The sequence below is a fragment of the Argentina silus genome, assembly GCF_951799395.1.
Source record: "Argentina silus genome assembly, chromosome: 22".
NCBI classification, from domain to species: Eukaryota; Metazoa; Chordata; class Actinopteri; order Argentiniformes; family Argentinidae; genus Argentina; species Argentina silus.
In genome coordinates this window covers 6,143,887-6,161,126 of record NC_139676.1, presented here as the reverse complement: position 1 = coordinate 6,161,126, position 17,240 = coordinate 6,143,887, and the positions used below count along the sequence as shown (strand labels likewise).

The 17,240-nt window shown below is 47.1% G+C and overlaps 2 protein-coding genes across 2 annotated transcripts; both read right to left on the bottom strand.

Annotated features, from left to right (window-relative positions):
* Positions 1 to 1,528: 1,528 nt before the first annotated feature.
* On the bottom strand, positions 1,529 to 8,051 carry LOC310822049 (myb-related protein A-like; the record flags this gene model as incomplete). Its single annotated transcript, XM_083694338.1, has 13 exons — positions 1,529 to 1,660; positions 1,956 to 2,240; positions 2,841 to 2,955; positions 3,203 to 3,348; positions 3,719 to 4,072; positions 4,325 to 4,552; positions 4,756 to 4,830; positions 5,106 to 5,301; positions 5,554 to 5,774; positions 6,190 to 6,282; positions 6,673 to 6,744; positions 7,417 to 7,510; positions 8,014 to 8,051. 13 exons carry the CDS (start codon positions 8,049 to 8,051, stop codon positions 1,529 to 1,531), a joined length of 2,049 nt encoding a protein of 682 aa, XP_083550464.1.
* Positions 8,052 to 9,304: 1,253 nt separating this feature from the next.
* Positions 9,305 to 17,196, bottom strand: vcpip1 (valosin containing protein (p97)/p47 complex interacting protein 1). The gene is made up of 3 exons (XM_083693770.1): positions 14,468 to 17,196; positions 13,036 to 13,122; positions 9,305 to 12,859 (listed from the first exon to the last, which is right to left on the bottom strand). The coding sequence occupies exons 1-3, from the start codon at positions 17,106 to 17,108 to the stop codon at positions 11,943 to 11,945; spliced, it is 3,645 nt and encodes a 1,214-aa protein (XP_083549896.1). The 5' UTR covers positions 17,109 to 17,196; the 3' UTR covers positions 9,305 to 11,942.
* Positions 17,197 to 17,240: the final 44 nt, after the last annotated feature.

The window sequence follows — 17,240 nt, the reverse complement described above, 5'->3', positions numbered from 1 at the left end:
TTTTTAACTGAATTTATTGAACTGACTCACGAGTCCTCATGTAAGACAAATGTATATCAATCGATGATCAAGTAAATCTCTTCACTAACAAGGTAAACAACAGGGTTTTATTGTTGAAATTGAGGTACACATGCAGTAGTTGGCAGCAGACTATACACTGGAGACTGAGATTGGATATTCAATACAATGCATCTTACGCCATCGAAAAAGGAAATATATAATGAAAAAAAAGAAGAAAAAAAAAGGTGTATTTTTTTCTAACGTATTTTTTGCAGCATTGTACCTTCTTCCCTAAAAACCTGGATATGATAACCGGGCTAAAACGAATAAGAAATAATTCAGATGAGCAAAACTGACAAAAATGATCATCCACATTTTAAACCACATTAAAATATATCTCCATACAAATAAATATAAAACATGAAAAGAACTTTCATTAGAAATATCATTCAGATGTTATGTGTGACACCTATTCGCTTATAAATGTCATTCTTGATGTTTAGCTTGATATATCACCCATGGCTAGCACAGGCCAATAAACATGTACCAATGTAAAGCAACTATAAACACACTATTACAATTTAGAATTATTACGTTTTAGTTACAACATCAACTATGTACAATTCACTTTTTTTTTTTAAAACGCCTTACGGAACTTGCTACATAGTGTTTCGTGAATTAAAATAATAAAAAAAGGTCAGATTTGCACTTCAAACCTTGCCAGGAGAGCTGCCAGTGACCCACACATGTCAGCTGTCACCTGTTTTAAAATACTCCCCCCCGCCCCCCCCCCCCAAAAAAGAAAGAAGAAAAGGTTTTAAGAAAAAGAGTCTTCCTTAATGAAGAGATGACATCACAGGTACACAAGCCATAAGCATCTACACAGTTTACAAAGCTGTCACATTCAGCTAGAACGAAAAACGTGTTTGTTTGTATCAAACATGATTAACTAATTTAAAGTATGCTCAACAGGGTTTTTGTTTGGCAGGAGACAGCATGAACACTGTCAGATGTCTGCTGAAAGTATAAATATTATTTTTAGTAGAGAAACTTGTAAAACTTCACTCTACAATAAATCAAAAAGGTACCTTTACCAATTTTCTCTTTAAATGTACAATACTTTGCAGCTTCAATGCAGAACACATTCAAATGGCTCCTCCTCACTTTGACACAATAACTGAATTGTGTGCGCGCGCGTCCCTAACACAAAAACAAGCCTGCTAATCTCATACTGTAGTAGTGCAATTTCAACAGAATTACATTCTGTACCCTTTACCACCAACAAGGCATCAAGGCTCAAATAAAATACATTGTTATCTCAAAATATAATCCTATAGGAATGTTTTACAAAACATATTTAAAAAATTGTAACATTTTCCCTCCTCAAAAGGTATGAATTCCTCTTCGTATACCGATATCAAATACAAGTGCTGCTAAATGTATAAAATAAAATATGGAGTAAAACAGGCATCAAATGAATGGCTTCCAACGGTGTGACAGTTAGGGAGAGGCGCTGTGAAAGATGTTATCAGAGCACCAGCCCTCGGGGGAGACAGGGAGGGGCCCCCGTATGGGAGGGGAGGTACCTCCTGGCCTGCTCTGTCATGCTCAGCTGGTCGTCTGTCTTCCCAAACACCACCGCCTCCCACTCAACGCTCACCTGTAAACAACAACAACAACATCAGCATCATAGTCATCAACACCACCAACATAAAACAACCAGTCAAATAATCAGACAGAGCAGAGGAAGACAACCAGTCCGTCAAAACCCTCAGGAGGTATACAGTCAGCAAGGCAGAGAAATACACACTGATTCATGGATAGAATGAGGAATGTTGACACTGAAAGGAAAGATCAAGTGAGGACTGTAGAGAGCTGTAGGATATGGTCGATGGACAGGCAGTGGCAATGTCACACAGGAAAGACGCCACCTGTCAGGAACAAGATGCCCTCACCTGAACCTTGTTGAAGCAGGACCACGCCCTCACCTGGACATTGTTGAAGTGTTCCTGGGAGCAGGACCATGCTCTCACCTGAACATGATTGAAGCAGGACCACGCCCTCACCTGGACATTGTTGAAGCAGGACCACGCCCTCACCTGGACATTGTTGAAGCAGGACCACGCCCTCACCTGGACATTGTTGAAGTGCTCCTGGGAGCACAGCTGGGTGCTGAGACAGTCCTTGCTCCAGGGCTCCAGGGTCAGGAACTTCCTCACCCTCTTGGATGGAGTGTCCATCTGGGGGCAAAGAAACATGGATATGAATACTCCGATTTATTATGTTCATTTTACAGGAACGATTTTGTACAACAAAAACATACATCAGATCTGGAGCGCTGTGTTAGACATGGCTATACAGCAGGGGAGGCTGGTGGAGGTAGAAATCGGAGGACGGGCTCATTGGAATGTATAGAAAGGAATGGAACGTGTGTTTGACACCATTCCTTATTCTGTTCCATGCATTATTTAACGGCCAATCAGAGGACTGTATTTAACAGCCAATCAATATTACACACAACAATTGCTACATCACTTAATGTACAGACAAAGCAGCCTATGGGAGGACTTTGATGATGATATATACCTCTTGTGTCCAGGAGCAGAAGTCATTGTCTGAATCTCCATGCATCAGTACCTCCACTCCAGACTCCTCTCTCAGCACCTCCTTAAAATCTTCCTCTAGGTAGCCAAGGGACTGGGGCTGCACCACACACACACACACACACACACACACACACACACACACACACACACACACACACGAGGAAGACATAAAAAACACAATACACTAATCTAAGGACATGATTTAGTGGTTATTCAGGTAGCATATGAACGCACCATCAGTTTCATTGGGCCGTGCATCTTCTCCTGAGTGGCAGTGGTGGTCTTGAAGGGCGTGGGGGTCTGTGGTGTGGGAAGCATGATGGCTTTCCTGACCTTGGGGGTCTGGAAGCTTCACAACACAGACAGAACACACAGAGGTGAGGGAATGAGTACACTTCTCATGTTTAAAATAGTTCATTATCAACACAGAACTTCCCTGGTTTAGTACAGCCTGGTTATACATTGTATTGCAATCGTGTACAATATGTGTTATACAAATACATTGATTGATTGGTTGATGGATTGGTTGGTTGGTTGGTGGTTTGGTTGGTTGGTGGTTTGGTTGGTTGGTTGGTTGGTTGGTTGAATACACTCACCCTGTGTTGTCTTTGTGGTATTTGGGGGTGAGGTCCTTGTGGAGGGGGGTGGTGGTGGTACAGGCCCGTTTGTGACCACACACCGGGGTGGAGGTGAGGGCCGGGTCGTCCAGGTTCAGATCCTCACCTCCACACACGTTGAAGAACTGCACAGACAAAAGAAAACGTTAACAAAAGGAGGAATCATTCACTGTAGTTCAGGAACCTTTTCTTTTTTGGGGTGGGTAAAAACTGTTTTTCATTTTTCTTCAAATATCACAAGACAAAACTGTTTCTTAACTGTCAATAGAGACTCATCATCGAACATGGTATTTTAATAAAAAGTACGGTCTTAATCACTCACTGTTGTTTTGGAACTGCTAACAGACATCATTAAGATGAAGCCAAGATTAAACCCAATCCCAGACTTGATGAAGACTCTCTATTGATCTTTAAAACCAGAACTAGTCTTAATCTGGGTCAGGTAATCTAGCCCCAGGTGAGAGATAACCAGCCCAGGTGAGGAGGGGGTCCTACCTGAGAAGGAGAGAAGGGCAGGGCTTTCACGGGGGTCAGTCGGGGGGATGAGTCACTGTTGTCCAGAAAGGAGGTGCTGCTGTGACCCTCGCTGAAGGGAGACTGCTCCCCTCTCTCCCCCATCTCCCCCCTCTTCAGGATGGAGTGAGGGGTACTCAGCCTGGTCACAGAGGGGGAGGAGGCGGACATGAGCTCCATGTAGCTCCTGCTCAGGTCGGAGATGGGGTCCGAGTCGTCCAGGTGATAGCTGGGTACTTCCTGCATGTCGCCGGGCAGGGGCATAGCTTCCTGTTCCAGGGGCGAGGTCACTTTCTTTAGGCTGAAGCTCGCCACCTCGCTCCAGGCTACGGGGTCCTGTAGAGAGGGACAACGACAACAACGACACGTATGATTGGTTCTCTCTGACGCTGTTTAGAACAGCGGTGGACCTATGGGACGAGGGGCTTTGCTATCAACAAAATATAGCCAAAAGAGGAGGAGAGGATGGCTGAGGAAGAGGATGAGGAGAAGAAAAAAGAGGAAGAGGCGGAGAAGAAGGAGGAGGAGGAGATGTAGGATGAAGATGAGGAGGAGAAGAAGAAGAAGAGGAGGAGGACGAGGACTGACCGAGTCGATGAGCTCCAGGGTCTCAGCGAACTCCGGGATGGTCTGCAGGGAGGAGAGCACGGCGCTGGCCTCCACCTCCAGGTACTTGCTGGGGGAGTCGGCCGTGTAGACAGAGGCTCCGGGGTGGACCTCCATACTCTGGTCCCCCAGGCAGCTCAGGGTGGAGTTGACCAGGCTCAGACCCTCCTCCGTCAGGCTGCTGGACCAGCTACAGCAGCCCTCCGTATGCTGAAGGGAGAGGGAGGAGAGAGGGAGAGAGAGGAATGACAGTAACATCTCGAATTATTGGATTTTGGGGAAAGGTAGATGACGGGACAGCAGAGGGGCAGCTAAGAGGGGGGGGGGGGGGGGGTGTTTGTATGTGTGTGTGTGTAGGAGGTGAGACAGAGAGAGTGATCAGAGAGAGCAGGAGAAAGAGAGGGAACACTCACGGGGACAAAGACAGACGTCTCAGGGACACTGTCCGCATACGGGCCGTCCAACAGAACGAGCGGGTATCCTGAAATCTACCACAACACACACACGTTGACAACACGAAAGCACGAAGAAGTCACGTGAAAAACAGTTTGAGATTCAATTGTAAAACAAAGCAAAATCCTGTCCTGTTTTTATTCCATGTTGAATTGAACCTTGATTCATTACATTTTCTTCTATATGTCCGTTTTGCTGGTGCCGACTGGTAAATAGCGCTGATGCGTGAGCGGGGGTTCCGTTCAAATGCATTACAATGAGCCCGTCCTCCGATTTCTACCTCCGCCAGCCTCCCCTGATCAGTAGTCACCTTTGTGGGGAGGGTCATGAGGTAGTGGTTGTGGCTGCTGTGCAGGAGGCCCATAGGGGAGATGGGCTTGGTCTTCCTCTTGATTGGCGCCTTGCCCTTGCAGGTGCGGGGGGGCGGGACTTCCTGCAGGTAGCCCTCATGCTCCACCTTCCTCCGCATGGTCGAGTTCCAGTGGTTCTTTATGGAGTTGTCTGTCCTGTGACAGACGCACACACACACACACACACACACACACACACACACACACACACACACACACACACACACACACACACACACACAGAGAGAGACAGACACACCAACACACAGACAGACCGACAGACAGACACAGATACACACACTAGATAAGGAGGAGGGGGGGGGCAACTTGATATTTAAATTCTCATGGCGGTGGGGGTGATTTGTTTTGGGGGTGCTCAGCCCCCTGTAATCTGAACCCTGCCCCTACCTGCCAGGCAGCAGCTTGGAGATCTCCGCCCAGCGGTTCCCGAGGCGTTTGTGGGCTTCGTAGATGACCAGGTCCTCGTCGTGGGTCCAGCTGGACTTCTTCACCTCGGGGTTCAGGTGGTTGTGCCAGCGCTCCCGACACTGCTTGCCGATGCGCCCGTGGAGGTGTTTGGCAATGACGGACCAGCTCTTGGGGCCGTACTTCTGAACCAACTCAGTGACCTGGGAGTAGAGGAGAACACAAGGTTTAACGGCTGTTTTTTTTTTTTTTAAAAACCAGAACTAGTCTTAAGCCTACACCAGGGGAGGCTGGTGGAGGTACAAATCGGAGGATGAATAGACTCATTGTAATGCACGGGATGGAATGAGGAATGGTATCAAACACGTGAGACGATTCTCCCAATTTCTACCTCCACCAGCCTCCACTGGCCTACGCCTATGGCTGCTAAAAAGCATCTTCAGAATAATATCATTGATTTCTATGGGAAAGTTCTCCCATCGAAAGTGCGATTTAGTCCTAGACTTGGTTTAAAAATAATGTCTCCGGGGGAAACCGCCCTTGAGTGGCATGTGACTGACGAACATTGAGGAGACAGAAGAGACGATTGAAAGAAAGTAGATGTGGTGGTGTTTTCACCCTCTGGTCCTCTTCCTTGGTCCACGGTCCCTTCACCAGCTCCGGGTTCAGCACCTTCTGCCACCGTTGCTGACACTGGATGTCGGTCCTTCTCTGTCGGAGGAGAGGAATGTCAAGAAAGTGGTAGAACGTGAGTCTAAGTCACAGACACAGATACACACACAAATAAACAGCCTAGGAGGACAACTCAATATTGCCAAGCTTTATGACAGTGATCTGTATGATCTGTTTCCATGTCCATGTTAGATATTTGTTGCTAGTGTTACTGTATATGCAGCTGTTTATTCATTGAGAAAAAGGCAGTTTGCCTGTGAGCTGTGTCACACAGGGGAGGCTGGTGGAGGTAGGAATCAGAGGACGGGCTCATGCTCGGAACAGTATGTTTGATACCATTCCTCATTCCATTCCATGCAGTACAATGAGCCCCGTCCTCCGATTTCTATCTCCACCAGCCTCCACTAGTGTTCCACAATGTTTGTTTACCTTGAAATTATCTGCAATGAGATCCCAGTCAGCGCCTTCATGCTGCGCGACCAGCCTCTTAAGCCTCTCATCCTTGAAATCAAGAGATGAATACAGACGCTCTGAACCAGAGAAACGTTTTGGAAGACTACAGTGGAGGCTGGTGGAGGTAGAAATCGGAGGACGGGCTCATTGTAATTCATGGAATGGAATGAGGAATGGTATCAACCACGTGTCAAACACATTCAGTTCCATTCCATTTCCATGGTGCATTCAAGTGCTCCTCTGAAAGTCTGAGCTTCCCACCAAGACTTAGCGTAGAGCTCTCTATTGGCTAGTTCTGAGGTTAGCACCGAGTGGGGAAATTTAGAGATCTCAAAGGTACACAAGTTGAAAATGTTCAATTTACCAATTTTCGAGGAGTACTTGAATGCACCATAAACCCCTAACTGATCCCAACCTTCCTTTGGCTCGAGATAACCAGCTCTGGGACATGTGTCACTGTATTAAAATTTTGATCGATGACCTCTGTTGAATTTCTTTTTTTTTCCTGATTGTGTTTTATAATGTTGGAATTGTGTACATTTCATTGTAAATGATGTGTATGCAGGGCTCCCTTGTAAAAGAGACCCTGGTCTCAATGGGACTCCCTACTAAAATAAAGGTTAAATACATTTAAAAAAAGTATGAGCTTACTTTCCTACTTTGAATTGAATATCAAGAAAAGGCTACAACATAAATCAACTCTACGGGGTAAAACATTACCTCTTCCCTGGACCACTTCACTTTCTGCAATGTCTTGTGACATTTTAACTCCCTGCACTCATGGGCCTTGCACAGTGTATGGTCTACGGTTCCACTGAAAAAACAACACCAAGAGTTAATTGTATGGTTAATTACCATTAATAGCTGTTAGATCCAATAGCCCAAAGTTAAACAATAATGGAGGGAAAAATGTTTCAAGCGGACTAGGGTATAACATTTTAAGCAGAAATTCGATGTTTTAAGTATAACAATACTTATACAACAACAATATAACACCCCTTTTGGTCTGACAATTCAGACAGTGCAAAGCCCTACCCAGGTTCCCATCCCAGGATGTCTGTTGCCAAGCAACAATGCTGAAAGGAGACCAAGGGGAGAGGGAGTAGAGACATCTCCACCTAACATTGGTGACAAATCTACTTTATACATTGGCCATGGCCATCTATCGTGCAATGCTGCCTGGTCTGTACTGTATAGCTATTATGTCAAGCTGAATGGACTGGAGTAGCCTTTCAGGAGTTCTTCTTTTACCTTATGGAGCCAAGTTCATGAGGAAATATATATGATATATGATCTGTCACTGTCTTGTAAACTTACCAGGCCCTACGTGCTCTTGTCTTGCTGCTAGTGGACATGGTCCCTCCAATTCACTGTCTTTTTCTTTCTCTTTTTGCAGAAGGAGCAGATGGGAGCAGTGGGAACAGTGGGAACTGACTAGTAACTACTGACTAGCTAAGAAACAAACCACAAAAAAGCGTTATGGGTTGGGTAGAATGTTAACTTTTGGTTAATCATATTCACATTCACATAAATTAGCTGCTGCTGCTAGCAAGTCGTCAAGTTGACGGGCTACTAGCAACTAGCTCGCTAGCTAAAGTCAAGAAAACTACACTTTGTGAGTCAATTGAAATGACAGCTATCATATTAACTGTAATTCGTGTGGTTTGACACTATGACTAGCTTGTGATCAAACACTGGATAGCTTATGGATTCCTCTTTCTATGGGTACAGTACAGATCACCTTCCATCGTTAGCAGCAGCTCCGGGGGTGTCGGGGGTCTCGGTGGTCTCGTGTTGTCAGAGGTTCATTCGTCCAGCCCGCCGATTCACGCGCCCATCCCCTCCAACCCTCCAACCGAGAGGTGCGGATCAGCTGGACACGCGGTTTCTCTCACAATCTAGCGCCGCTAGAAGTACAATATCTGTTGCTGTGCTGTGATTTGTATTTACTAAGTATTTACTAACTACAGGTGTTTCACATCAGTCACACCTGCGTTATGAATGATCAATATGAATTCATTAAAACTTTCTTTATGGCAGGGGGAGATAGTCCGCTCTGAGTGCCACCACCAAAGTTATGCTACCACCTGGTGGTCTTTCGTTGTATAGCCTGACCTGGCCAAGAGTAATGGTTCAGTCAGATAAACCTTTTGGGTTATCACCAGGGCCCAGTATTTTTATTTTTTAAATCTAGATCAGAAAAATCCGGATTATTTTCTGCTATCCAGGATCAGATCGAGCTCGCTGATTTCCCTGACTACTCAAAATCAGACGGATGATCTGATCCTGGATAGCAAAACAGAATCCGGATCATTCTGATCCAGATTAAACCGTTTTGAAATAATAAGCCCAGGATATTATCCAAATTATGAAAATATGACTGGTATATTATAGTCTGCAAGACTATTATCTTGGCGGAGAGCCACACTCTGTGCTTTAAGTTGATTATCTAAAGTGAGCTACTGTACCAAAACACTACACTGTACAGAGAGGTATCGAATGTAGTGACTCAGTAGTACAATGTAGTACAATTCAAACTATTCAGGATAGCATAAGGAAGTGAATTCAAAGTCAAAGGCAGTATGTATTAGTGACCACAATACAAAAATATCAAGTAATAACTTTATTGTTGGGTTGAAAACTCACACATGCAAACACCAATGTTGTAGCCATGGTATCATTCTCCAATCTTTTTTTTATTAGCAAACAAGAAGAAAAAAAATGAAGGAACTGAACAACTCGAGTTTCTGTACAGATGGAAGTATACTACAATATATACTATTATCATACAACTGGATTACAATACAAGTAATTAGTTCAGCAGTCACAAAGAAACAAACTTCAAGTTTGTTGAATCAGTGTTGTCTGAGTTAGGCAAGTTTAAACATTTCCTCGCAATGTTTCCTTGGACTGACAATATCATAGACTATATTTGAGTATAGCTAGTACATGTTTTTTTTTCTAACGTTCCCTCTTTTGTCTGAAAGTGCTAAGTTTTAGATTTTGTTCACTTGAAAGAAAGAAAAACCTTGGAGCTTTGAAAAATAGTACTTGGCTGCGATTGTTCACATTTTTTAGGCAGGTAGCTTTACAAATAGTCCGCTTTTTTGCCCAAATAAGAAACCTTGTACTGAAGTTAGGCCAAGACTTTGTAAGACTCGAGGATTTAAGGCCATATGCTGACAATGGCAGCACCCGACGATACCAAATCATTCTAGAATGACGAGGTGACCCGGAATACTCCAAAATCTGGGGTTGGCAACAAAATTGTGTAAACTGACAGAACGCAGCCATAAGTCCCAATGTAATTAAACGTTAATTAGTTACAACAGTGAGAACTCTGCCTTTAAAACACATGGACCAATTAGTTATCCCCAACAACAACATCAACCTGCTTTTTGGTTGAAATTCCAACAAAGAAAGCAAAGAGTTATGTGTTTATGTCTGAAGATAGTGCCGCAAGAACTGAGCAGAATGCACACGGTAACGTCACAGATTGTTTATAGGTTTACAATCAACTGCATTTGATAAACAACTGATTGGAAATAGTATACTTTACACCATTGTGAGGTGTAGCCTAGCACGTTGTTGTTGTGATATCAAATGTACACACATTTCTCCACCAATAGTCTCTCAGCAACACAAATCGTTTACAATACCGGTAAAATACCCTACGATCAAGTTCTCTTTGGAGTAATAACAAGATTGAAGTTCAAGTGCAAACATATATGTAGTATTTTGATGTAATAGTAATAAAATGCCAGCATTGAATGTTCACAGTTTAAACTGAAGGCAGGCAGTTCAGTTGTATCTGTTTACTGCTTAATTGATTTCGTTCATAAAGACAAACCATTTCAACTACCAACCTGAACTTTGTACTTTATAAATCCAATATGGCACAGGAACATTCCTGAATCTGGACAAGCTTTAGAATTTAGGGGATTTCTAAAAACGTCCTGATTCTTTCACTAAAAGCAGGTATAGCAATAATGCTTGGGAGAATGGAGGTGGCATACTAGTGTGGAGTGTACTACCAGGTATATGTTGGTAATGGTTAGGTCCTAGAGTTATTCCTGACCATGTGACCTGACAGGAAAAAAACCCTGTACCCTAGTGATGCTCCTACCGATATAAAGCAGCCCCACATCCATTAGTTTGAACCTTGAACACTTAATGTGGGCTTCTTATTCTGGTGTTTATGGGCTATATGAAAAGTAACATAGAAAGTAGTCTACACGTGAAAGTTGAAGAGCACCCTAAACCCAAAACAATCAACATGCGTTTCCCCACCATCAGTTTTATCCACACTGGAAAATGTAATCTCTTATCTCCACCAATCAAAGAAGTTATTTTTCATATCAGTGCTTCACTTGTTTTTTTTCCAAATGGCATTCACATGAATGACATTATCCTAAAGAATATCTTATATCTAATGCAAATGATGAAAAAGCCAAAACAAATGCAAAGTAAAAAGATCACAGGGTTTCTGACAACCAATGTCAGTCAATGCATAATCTTATCGTGAGGTGGCATCATGTGACTCCGTCCTTTCAGAATTAAGACAAAAACAACTCTCCGCGTCTGGGGTCAAAGTTCAAGAAAGAAACCAAAACAAAGCAAACTCAAATGGAATAGGCTATATTCCACTGCTGTTGATAGCAAATATGTCAGTAAAGCAGAACATGTGATCGTGAGTTATTGTTTATGGGATCAAAGTGCATTGATACGGTAGTATGCACTTTATAGTTAAGCAACGTTTGATGCAGACATTACAATGCTGGCGTGGGATCTCAATCAACCAATCAAGCTTCACGACTAACTCCCTCTCGTCTTACGCCTCGGGAGGGTCATCTACTGTACAGGAATGCATTTCACACATCATGAGAGCCATATTTGTTCCTTTTTTTTTTTGATCTTGGTGCATGTTCCGTGGTAATAACATTAGAGACCGTCTGCGAGTCACCGTAAGGCAGAAAAAAAACGAGAAAAGAAAACGCTCAAACTCTTCATCATGCATTAAAGACAACAAAACAACAACGTGGATGTCGAAGCATTGGATACAACAACCTGAAGCACTCATCCCTCCACAGTAATGCCGACCAGGCAGAGAGAGAGAGAGAGAGAGAGAAAGTGAGTGAGAGAGAGAGGGAGAGGGAGAAAGAGAGAAAGGGGGGGGGGGGGGGGGGTTAGGAGTGAGAGAATAAAAGGACAAGGTCCCCCCCCCCCCTCCCTCTGTGTCTCTCCCATCAGGAATGGTCCATCGGCTCCATGGCGTTGGTATGCTCCGCGTCCTGACTATCCATCTCCTCCAGCTCCTCAGACCCTGCATCCTTACCCTCACGCTTGCTGCTGCTGCTGCTGCTGCTGCTGCTGCTGCTGCTGCCACTATTCGCCTCCGCCGCCGAGCCGCGGGACCCGGCCACGGCCGACACGTCCATGGACGAGAGCTCCTGGTCTCCTACCCCTGCCGGGGTGGACGACTGTCCGACTCCCGTCTTAGCACCACTTGTCCTCTCTGGAGCCGCTGGAGCCCCCCCCGCCCGGGCCTCGGCCCCGGCCCTGGCTACGGCCGCCAGGTTGCTCTGCTCTCTCAGGTGCCTGTCCATGGAGGCCTGGATGGACGAGACCATCTCCTGGAGCTTTTTCCTCTGCTCCTCGATCAGGCTGGGGTCCAGGTGGCGGCTGTCCCTCATGGTGACGAACCCGGGCGCCATGCGCACCAGCTCCTTGGTGGCGTCCTCGGAGATGTCCGAGAGGTCGGGTCCCCGGGAGGCGCTGGCGCTCAGGTCCACCCCGCTGCTGTGCTGCCGCGTGATTGGCTTGTGCTCCGGCGGGGGGGCGCCCGTGCTCGGCGGGGGGGCGCTGCCCAGGGAGTGGCCTTTGCCCTGGAAGGCCGTGAGGCTCTGGAGCTGCTCCTTCTTCCTCACCACGCCCCCGCTCCCCAGACGCAGCAGGCCGTGGGAGGGGCTCCCCTCGCGGCTCCGGGAGGCAGTCTCAGAGCGGAGCTGGACCAGGGCCTCCTTGACGAGGTCCTCCACGTCGGGGCCCACGGGGAAGTGTCCGGCCGCGTCGACGCACAGCTCTAAGCGCTCGTCCGCGGCGTTGTACACAAACGTCTTCCCGGTCAGGTGGGGGAGGGTGCAGTGTTTCCCATCCATCAGACCTGCAGATCAAAGTCGTTGCATTAAACACATATCACATGTAAATTCTATATGAAAATGTGGCATGTTATTTGACTATGATTTTATTTGTGTGTATTATGCAAACTGCAAAGAGAGTACTGGTATATCAGTCTAATACAGAACCTTTGTACTGTGTGTGTGTGTGTGTGTGTCATACCCATATCTTTCTTCACAATGTTGTAGAAGACTCCACCTTGCTGGAAAAGGTGAGGCAGCTTCTTTGCATATGACCAGACGTCTTCTCCTGTGGGAAAAAAAAAACAAACACACAAGGACACGGATTTTAATATATGAATGAAAAATCATTCCATTTGAATGTCCTCATACCTGTTAGAAGAGGGATGCTACTTTAAAGCTAGCATGACTCTGCAAGAGTGCACACACATAAAACATTCAAATGCTGAGTTAAATATAAGCAGACAGAAAGGCCAAGGCGGAGGAGATCAAATTTGCCTTGTCACCTTTGGCAATTCACCACATCAAGGGCCTCTGATCCAACCGTACAGCCTGTCTAGCTAGCCTCCTGTAACACCACTGGACAGATCTGATGAGCTAGCAGCATGCTAGCACTGTGTGATGGCAAATATTGTGTCCCGATTCTTCCACCCTTCTCCTGAAGGCACTTCAATCCAAGCCGATTTAAAAAGGAATGGATTGGTTGGTTGGTACACTACAGTAAGAGCCCTAGCCCTATAATCTATGTGGGGGGGCGGCAAGGGAGGGGGGGGGACTCGGGGAGTGCACAAGTTTGAGAGGAAGGTGGAGAATTGGGACGCAGCAGCAGAAGACTGGAGAGTGTCCAGGGACGAGAGAGAGAGAAGAGAGAGAGAGAAAGAGAGAGAGAGAGACCTGACCCCATTGGGAGATCATGGAGAGAGAGAGAGAGAGGAGAGGAGAGAGAGAGAGAGAGACCTGACCCCATTGGGAGGTCAGGTGAGAGAAAGAAGAGGAGAACGCGCATCAGCACATTCACACAGACTCAGTCTCCCCCCTCTCTCGCTCTCTCTCTCTCTCAAACACATTTCAACACACAACCCATAAAATGTTATGCTGACGTTGTATAGACCAGGGAAAGCACTCGAGGAGATTATAATTATTTCAAGTGGGAAAAAGTAATTATCCCTATAGATTGGGCCTTGAACCATCCCTGCGCTGGCAAGCCTACCAGTCACTCAATACCTGTAGTTTGTTATCCACCCTCCCTGCTCCTTGTAACCAACCCAAGAACACAGCATGCACTGATCCTGTGAAAAGCTGCTGCTAGATCTATATCAGTTACTGCCCCGTCTCACACACCTCCTGTACCACGTTCTGTTAGATCTGGTCATGTATTGGCTGAATTAATGATCTTCTAGGCTAATAATACTTTGATTCTGAATGTCTGAAACTATAATTTGTAGTTTGAGACAATACTAGGCTAAAGGTAAATAAAATAAACAATACTGCATTGGGTTTAACAAAACCGCTCCTTGTCTATATGTCAGTTATGTGTGTAATATTAATAATATGATTTGCAAGAGGTTATTTTCAGAAAAACAACAACACCACCACGCCCTTTTCCTGCCTCCTCCCCTTTCATTCATTCTTACCCATTAAGGTTGCTAGGAGACAGAGGGAGGACATCTCAAGGTCGATGTTGTCCTGCATCTCTCTGCTGCTCATCCTTCCAGAGGTCACCTGATCATCCCCCTTCACAGAGTGCAGGGACTGGTGGGAACTGGAAGCGCTGGGGGCGGAGGAGGGCTTGTCCTGCCCCGGCCCCCTCAGGATGTCCACCGTCACCCTGTCCCCGTGCTGCAGGGCCACAGGCTCGTTCTCCTCGCCATCCTTGGGAGGGAACAGCTCCTTCGGGGGGAAGCCGTAGCGGATGCACTGCTGGGCCGGGGGCACCGAGAACTCGCTGGAGATGCTCCTCTGGAGCTCCGCGAAGGTGGTCTGGGCCTGGAGAGTCAACATGGCCTGCCGCCCGTCGTTAGTGGTGACGCGGATCTTCTTCTCCTTATTGGTGGAGCTGGAGGAAGACTTGGTGGGCGTGGCCGGGGCGGAGGAGAGGGAAGCTTCCTGGGCGGAGCTAGGGGAAGATGGCCTCCGTTGTCCGCTCTGCTCCTGCTTCAGTCGGTCCGTCCTCCTCTTCTGGGCCACCGAGGCCTGCTCAGTGATGTTCTGCTGGAGGCTACGCTCTGCTTTACTCATGGTCAGCTCCTCTTTGTGGATGGTCTTTGCTTTGGGCCCTGTCAGTATGATCTTCGTGGGTGGCGTGTCCACAGCCTGCTGGGCTTCCACCACGTCTGTGAGCCTCTGGGCGTGGGCGCCGTCGATGGACACGGGGTTGTACTCGTCCGGGTTCTTCTTGGCCGTGTGATGGAGGATGGTGTTCACCACCTTCTGCACCAGGATCTCGCTCCCAAACTCCCCCGGGAAGTGCTTGGTGACCAGCTTCATGGCCACGTCGTAGACGTTGCTGTTCAGGGTGACCTCCGTCTCGTACTGGAACCAGTACACCGTCTCCCTGACCACACGCCCTCCCCACTCCAGAGTGATGGGAAACGCCTCCGGCAGATTCTCGTACTCCTTCCCCTCCCAGAAGTGCTTGAACCCGCAGCCACACTTCCCCCCCTGGGAGCGGGTGTTGGTTCGGTCCCCGTCCAGGTAAACGACGGAACCGTTGCCGTGGATATGGCGCACGGACGTGCCGTGACACCAGTTGCAGGTGTTCAGGGAGCTCAGCTTGTAGTCCGGGATGAGGATGTCCCTCTCCGGGTCGTAGCAGCACACCACGTTGTTCAACGGGAAGCTGTAGTTCTTGTCGGGCCTCAGCTGACCGTGGGTGGACTTGGCCAGGTTGTAGAGCTTACCGCCCGGCGCCAACCACTCTGACGGCACGTGGAGCTCTGAGAGCGCGTTGCAGATCAGACAGCGGTGCAGCCGGTTCTCCATGACCGATTTCTTGGCCGCCTCCGTCACCTCCTCCGGCTGGACTCCGATGACGCCGGTCCGCCGGTAGACGTACTGATGGACGTCCGCCACCAGCGAGGGATGGATGCCGTGCTTCTCCATGAAGATCTCCTCCATGGCGTTGACCAGCCTCATCACGTACTTGTCCTGCAGGCTCCTGTCCCCTCCGATGACACAGCTCCCATCGTGCTCCAGTTTGATGTACTTCTTGATGAGCTCCTGTGGGACCCCCCAGGCCTTGGGGAGAAGCCTGGGGGGCAGCTGGGGGAGGACAGTGTTCTTAATACCCACCAGGGGGATGTAGTGGTTACGCCCTGAGCTGCTCCAGGCGATGCAGATGGGCTTGTTGAACTTGCCGTCCTTCCCCTTGCACTGCTCCTCGGGCACCAGTCCAGGGAGGAACGTAGCAGCGTAATCCCCGGAGCTTCTCATTCCACTCAGTGAATCTAACAAGATTATGGGACGGTGCAGCACGTTCGCCAGGCCAAATATGTGAATGTTCCTGAGTCCTAGTGGCACGCCCTCCGGCGGGATGAACAGGGGGTCACATTCATTGATTATGTCCTCCCATTCGGCCGCATCGATAAAATCCTGAAAGAGGGCTTTGTAACGGTCAAGGTTCTGTTTGAAATTTTGTTTCAAGTTCTCCCTCAAAGCATGCCAAAACAGTTCTCTGCCTACCAGTGCCCTGGAGACAGCATGGACAAGGCAGTGTCCATCTCCGTCCACATGAACAGGGATAAGACATTCCCTACTGGTGTTGGCTTTCTTGATTTCCTCCAAGGTGTCATGCAGGTAGATAAGGCTCCCAGATCTATCCTTGCCATAGCCAACTGTGGATACATGCTCTTGTTCGATGAGGAAAGCCCTGTCCCCAAGGAGTGAACAGTCAAACATCTCTCCTTGATTCATTTCCCGCAACAATTTAGCCTTTCCCGTCTGCTTATCCATTCCATATCTTGTGAGAATAGGAGAGAGAAGCTTACAATGATAGTTGGACAGCCCCATCACTTTCACCAACTCCGTTCCCTTTTTCGGAGCCCCAGTGACACCGAGTAGGGCATTTCTTAACAAATTGTGAAGCACAACATCTGGATCTGTTACCTCTTCGACATTTAAAAGATTCTTCTGTTCGTGGCGTTGGCCACACTCAGTGCATTCAATGCTAATCGAGCCGTAAGCAGGGAAGAATAGCCTCGCCTGGCATTTCGGGTCTGGGCAGGTACCAGACAAAATACGCTTGTCCTTCTTCTTGGAGCCTTGCAGCAACGACATTGTGGAAGATAAAACTACACTGTGTATTTATCTTATAAAACCATTTTGGTTTTATCACGAAAGGACTATCAATTGGTCTTGGACTCACGTACTTATTTGCCAGAATAATTTGCCAGAATAACAAGACCAGAA

Bases quoted from the DNA above. Each gene is read 5' to 3' on its own strand.
- vcpip1 (XM_083693770.1), bottom strand. From the start codon at position 17,108: ATGTCGTTGCTGCAAGGCTCCAAGAAGAAGGACAAGCGTATTTTGTCT. The intron at 13,123-14,467 runs GTAAGAATGAAT...TTTTTCCCACAG, and splicing joins TCTCCTAGCAACCTTAATGG to GAGAAGACGTCTGGTCATAT. The intron at 12,860-13,035 runs GTATGACACACA...TTTGATCTGCAG, and splicing joins CATTGTGAAGAAAGATATGG to GTCTGATGGATGGGAAACAC.